Source organism: Monodelphis domestica, chromosome 2 (genome assembly GCF_027887165.1).
Source record: "Monodelphis domestica isolate mMonDom1 chromosome 2, mMonDom1.pri, whole genome shotgun sequence".
NCBI classification, from domain to species: domain Eukaryota; kingdom Metazoa; phylum Chordata; class Mammalia; order Didelphimorphia; family Didelphidae; genus Monodelphis; species Monodelphis domestica.
This window is the reverse complement of record NC_077228.1, coordinates 178,095,499-178,101,498: the sequence shown is the minus strand read 5'-3', so window position 1 is coordinate 178,101,498 and position 6,000 is coordinate 178,095,499. Positions and strand designations below refer to the sequence as shown.

At 46.4% G+C, this 6,000-nt stretch overlaps 1 protein-coding gene across 1 annotated transcript in view; it reads right to left on the bottom strand.

Moving 5' to 3' along the window:
• Nucleotides 1-3,893: 3,893 nt before the first annotated feature.
• Nucleotides 3,894-6,000, bottom strand: part of BCAS3 (BCAS3 microtubule associated cell migration factor) — a 957,541-nt gene continuing 955,434 nt past the window's right edge. Inside the window, exon 27 of the mRNA XM_056814655.1 lies at nucleotides 3,894-4,803. Coding sequence (XP_056670633.1) covers nucleotides 4,655-4,803 — 149 coding nt within the window. The 3' untranslated portion in view covers nucleotides 3,894-4,654. The remainder of the gene's footprint in view (nucleotides 4,804-6,000) is intronic.

Here is a 6,000-nt window from a genome sequence, read left to right as displayed (position 1 = left end):
ATTATTATTTTTAAAAGCTTTATTGAGGTCTTCTGTTGTGTTATTTTTTCCTATATCTCAGTAATTTCCCAAAATATATTCTCCTACCCCAGGCTCAATACAATATTCTCTTGTAACAGAGAAAAAGTTAGCCATGACCCATAGATACACCAAAATTTGACAGGTGTGCAACATATCTTATAGGTCTCTATTTCTTCTGAAGCAGGAAACATCTCCATCTCTAGGTAAATAACCCATGAATTACAGCTAGAGTGTAAGCTCCTTGAGGGTAGGTGCTATGTCCACTGGACCTTCCCTGTTTGAGAGTCTTTTCTATTCTTCATCTTCTTATCTCAGGCTCCCAAAGAGCTGTTTTCTTCTCTTTAAGACTTCTGACTCTTGACTGATAATTAGACTGATATGGGCTTTCAATTGCTCTCTATCCTTCCAAAAATTCCAGCACAAACCTCCTCTCTGTCCTTGTATCTGATCACAGAAGAGGAATCCCTTCTCCTCACTATGGCAAATCTCTACCTACACCCTTGAGCCTTTTTCTTCCTACCTCTGTTAGGACCTTTGCAACAGCTCTTCTTCATTTGCACTTTCCTATCCCTTTGCCCTTCTGCTGAAAGTGAGTACCATCCCATCTCTTCTTGAAAAAGCTGTCTGTACCCAGTGCCTCTACTTCCATACCACCACCATTGTGGTGCAGGTTCTTATCGTCTCACATCAATCCTCCATCTTAAGTGAGACTCCTTCTATTGATCCTGGATCTATCATTTGTACATAGTTGTTTACATGTTGACTATTCTATTAGACTGGAAGCTCCTTGAGAGCAGGAACTGTTGGTTTTTTTTTTTTTTAATCCCTAGAGTTTAGCAAATGACTGGTAGGGGCTTAATAAATGCTAATTGGCTATCTCTACTACTCCACTGAAACTGCTTTCTTAAGGGTCACCAATAACCTTTGAATCCCCAAATCCAGTGGTACCTTTTTTCAATCCCCATCAAGTTTTCCCTTCCTGCAGCTTAATTCAATGGCTCCCTTTCCAGTCTTCATTGATCTTCCCCTCCGTGAAGCTTTTTGAAACTCTCCCATTGAATATTTTCTTTCCCCTTGGCTTGAGGCACCGCTCTCTCTTGATTCTTCTCGGTGCCTCAGCTCCTCATCTGAAAAATGACAAGTTTGGACTCAACGTTTCTAAGGTTCCTTCTGGCTCTAAACCTCTAGTTCTCTTATTAATAATATTTATTTAGCATGTTAAAGTTTGCAAAGCACTTTCTGCAAAACACTTTAAGCTACAGAGTGCATACATTATTTTCATTTTACAGATGAAGAAACTCGGAAACAACAAGGTTAAATGATCTGCCATAGTTAGTAAGAGGTCAGATTTGAACCCTAATATCCTTGACTCCAGTTTTAGCAAGTTCTCCTCTATACCACGTGGCTGGATCAGGAGTCTAAGGCAAGTTTCTTAATTCCGGACTCCTTCTCCCTGTCCCTCCCACACGATTTCCATTATAAACTAACCTGCTTTGCCTCTAAGTGAGCCTTCTCTGTCTTCTTCATTTTTTTTAAAACCTCTTCCCTTGTCTTAGAATCAATATTGTGTATTGGTTTCAAGACAGAAGAGTGGCAAGGGTTAGGCAATGGGGATTAAGTGACTTGACCAGGGTCATACAGCTGGGAAGTGTCAGGCCACATTTGAACCCAGGACTTCCTGTCTCTAGGCCTGGCTCTCAATCCACTGAACCATCTACTTGCACCCCATCCCCGACAACCCCATTGGAGGCATTTAATAAATGTGGAATTGAAAACAAATTCATGAGGACTAGATGACCTATATGGTTTCTTCCAGCACCAAATCTTGTGATCTTATAGTGGCTTATAGGCTAGCTCTACTTGACCATCCTGCTCTCTTCTCAAACCCACCATTTTTGAAATGAAACTCTTCATCCTCTTCCCTTACCCCCTCCTTCTGTCTTCATTCTTCCCCCCCCCCCCCAATCATTATTCATCACCCAAGCCAGAAACATGGTGCTGTCTTTGACTTTCTCTTCTGGATAAGCTACTTTAACTCTTCATATAAGCTTCAGTTTCCTCAACTGTAAAAGGAGGCGGAACTATATGACCCCTGAGGTCCATTCCAGTTCCAAGTCTTGGAGCCTCTGACCTCTCTTTAAAATATTTCTCACATCTGTTATCTCTACTTACACTAACTCTCCCTATCCCCATTAATGATTATTTTGAGTCTCCTTATTTCCCCACTTTCATTCTCTCTGTTCCCCCCTTCAGTTGGCTCTTTGGACTTCAGACTAATCTTTCCCATGCTGAGATCCAGATATTCTACTACTGCTCAAAAAAACAAGGGGCTCCCGATTACCTACCAGGGAAAGTTCAAATTCCATTGCCTGGCAGAATCACAGAGCGACCCATTTGAGGCCTTTCACAATCTGCCATCATCCTGCATTTGCAGTTTTAAAATGCTTATTTTAGTGTATTCAACATTTCAGTCAAACCAGACCACTCTCTGGTCTCTGCTTTCCCTTTTCCATTAGGTAGTCCCATGGCCTTAGGCCTTCCCATTGCCAGATTGTTTCTCTCTCTGACATTGTTCCCTGGGGCTAGAAGGCCTCTCCTCCTTTTCTGTCCATTGAATTTCTTCTCCCTTTCTGTTAAAACCCAACTCAAAATGCCTCCTTCTCTGATCTCTTTGGCTGGTAACAACCTTACTTCTAGGACCTCGTGAAGTTTGGTTTTCTACATTTCTAGTAGTTTTAACTATTATTAAATATTATAAACATGCATGTATGTATAGAAATCCTCTTTGTCAGATCCCCAGATTGTCAGCTCCATGAAGGGGAAGGGCTATTTTATTTAAACCATGTATCTCCCCCAGTCTCTAGCATGGTGTCCTGCATGAGGTAGGTGCTTTGTAAATTTGCTGAATGGATGAACGAGCCATTTCTTGTTTGGACTGCACCTTACATCCATTGTGTGTGAGAATCAAAGGACAGGCAGGGTTCTTTATGTACTTTATTATTCCATCCCATTAAAACTTTATCTGAAATTACTTGCTCTTCATTGGGTTTCATTCAAACATTCACGACTGATTTAGGGAGGGGGTATTATTTTCTTTTCCTTTGGAGGAGCAGGACCCTCCAGGCCAGTCATCTTGGATTTTCTACCTTCCTCCCCAAGTCTGTTAGAAACCTTTCCCAGCCTCTATGGTTCTAAAATAATCCATTGTAATCTGGAGGTCTAGAATTCAAGGGGTATGTGTGAGGGTGGAGGGAAGGGGGGAGAGAGAGAAAGGGAGAGGGAAAAGGAGTGAGAGAAAGACAGAGAGAGGGAGAGAGGGAGAGAGAGAGAGAGAGAGAGAGAGAGAGAGAGAGAGAGAGAGAGAGAGAGAGAGAGAGAGAGGGAGAGATAGGAGAATGTTCCTTAAACTGTCTCCTAGGAATATCAGAGACCTATTCCTTCCCCAGTTTCACTCTCTCTCCTTGGGATCCATTATTCTGATATTTAAGCAGCCCTTCTCCCCCTTCCCTAAAAAGTCTTACTCCAATCACAAAGATAAGCATTGGGCCCTGGCCCACTTTCTCTCACTGGTTTGGCTCAGGATGTCAAAGCCTGCCTCAATGAAAGGCAAGGAGTCCAAAGCTTATGTAGGCCTAGGACCAGCTCATCTTCTGGAAAGAGAAGACAAGGGAGGTGGAGAATGTTCAGGGCAGGGCTAGAGCCCATATGCTGGAGCCAAAAGTCAACATTTCTTTCCACCCCCTTTTCAAGAGAATCAAGGCTGGCCATGGGGATCTATGTGATAGGGACAGCTGGGGCCTGTGCCCCAGGGCTCAGTCCAGCCCCTGGGGAGGAGCCCCTTTGCCCCCCTCACCAGTTCAGGGACACACAACCCGATTTCAGCTTGATTTATTGGACAAGGCGTGCACTTCTTTACAGAGTTACAATAACCATGGCTTCCTTCACCAAATAGAGGAGTTGAATATTAATACAGGATTAGGATAAAAAGGGGAACTGTAAGAAAGACCAATTCTTCCCAAGAGCCAAAGGGGCAGCGGGGCTGGAAAAGAGAGACAACTTTCTCCCTCCATTTTCCATAGTACTCCTGGCCTCAGTTCATGGGGCCACAGGAGGGAAATGGGAGAAGGGAAGCAGCGAACCAATGCTTGGTTATATCAGAGGGAAGAGGGACTGTGGCCACTCAGCTTAGAGGAGCCACATCCGAGGCCCAACCCAATCCATCTCCTTTCTACCCCCAGCGTCTGGAGCACTGGGCTTTGCTGCAGGCTCACAAGTGGGCTGTCCCCTTCTCGGATTAGAAAACACAGAACCAGATCCAGTGCATAACAACATGTGCAAACAATGAGGGTGGAACTGAGCTTCTGGATAGAGTCTCTTCCTGGCCACACTGAAGTGGGGGGCGGGGGGGAAGAGAAGCCACAGAGCTGTTAGGTGCTTTTAGTGACTGTCTCTTCTTGTCACAGCGGATGGGGAAGCGGGCCAAGTTCTTCATCAGTAGGCTCGGGTAGGGTGGTGAGTGGAAGAAGAGCAGATGCTGGAGAAGGTAACCAACCACAGGCCCTCTCCTCCCCAGGCAAGAAGCTTCCTCAGGGGGCAGGCTGGCTGGAAATAGAGTTGTTACTATCAGAGGAGGCTAAGGGAAGCCAGAAGGGAAGAGACTGAGGGGCTGGCTTTCGTTAGTAGGGAGAGGAGAACGGTAGCCATCGAAGTTGCGTGGGATGCTGCCACTGGTGGAACCGGAGCTGTTACTCAGAGTCTCGATGCTTCCCTCTCGCTGGAGCTCTGAAAAACAAAGAGAAGACATCCCAGGTCAAGGCTACAGCCCAGGGGGTAGTTGGGAGAGAGAGGTGCTCCTTGGAGGGCAGGGATTTGCTGGCATGGCTCAGCTTTTACAGATGTTGGACTTTCTGGGCTGGTACCCAAGAGATCAGCCAGGCGTCTCACTGCTGACTCTTCAGGTGGCTGGCCCTCCCCCATGCCTCTGGATGGGCCCAGAAGCTGATCTAGAGCTGAGGGTCTTAGACTAGAAGACTTCACTTCGGGCACCGACATGAGGCCGATGTACAACACAGTTAGATCCATGCACGTGCATATATAGGTACATCCATGCAGGTAGCAGAAATACGGAGGAAAGCCTGAATAACCTCTCCAGCAGAGACTTGTGTCCTGGGTAGAGTTAAGGGCCCACAGTATCTGACAAAGGAAGGAGGAAGAAGGAGCCCTACTCCACCATGGCTCCTTCCTTCTTCTCTCCCAACACACTTTTAGCACAAGGTTCAAAGTCCAGAGGCCCACTGCCATGGCAACCCCATTCTGTGGCACTTTGCCTATTGGGCCTTCCTAGCCCTAGAAAAGTCCTGAAGTGAGGGTGACCCTGCTATGGGGTTGCCTTTCTCTCTCTCTCCCTTTCTGTCTCTCTTTCCCTTTCTCTCGGTCTCTCCCTTTCTCTCTGTCTCTCTCTCCCTCTCTCTGTCTCCCCCCACTTCCATCCTATCTTCTATCAACCCTTCACCCACTCATGTTTGGAACCTCCTGACAAACCTCTTGTTACCACTCTAGGTAAGGTCAGTGGCAGGGAGGTGGCAAGCTCCCTACAAGGAACCACAGAGCCATGCTAAGGCTCCTCTGCTCTCCTCTCTAGGCTGCTTAGAGGTTTCAGGACACAGATGCTGGGCCTGAGAGCAAGCACTCAGACATTCCCAATAGGGCATTTCTTCTCAGACCCTGGTCCCTGTCATTGGCCTCTCTAGACCTAGATCATTGGCTATAGTACAGCAAGGTTCTTCCCCCCACTTGACTATAACTGGCCACCACATGCCATCATGCCAGCCTGGATCAGGAGTGTACTGGTGAGAAGTTGTAGCATATTGTGTCAGCAAGCCACCCTCCTTGCTGCAAGACAGCCTCCTTTCCTTCCTGGTGCCATGCGATCAGTAAGTCAAGGCAGTAATTTCAATCAGCCAGGAGAGGCTGGGCTCA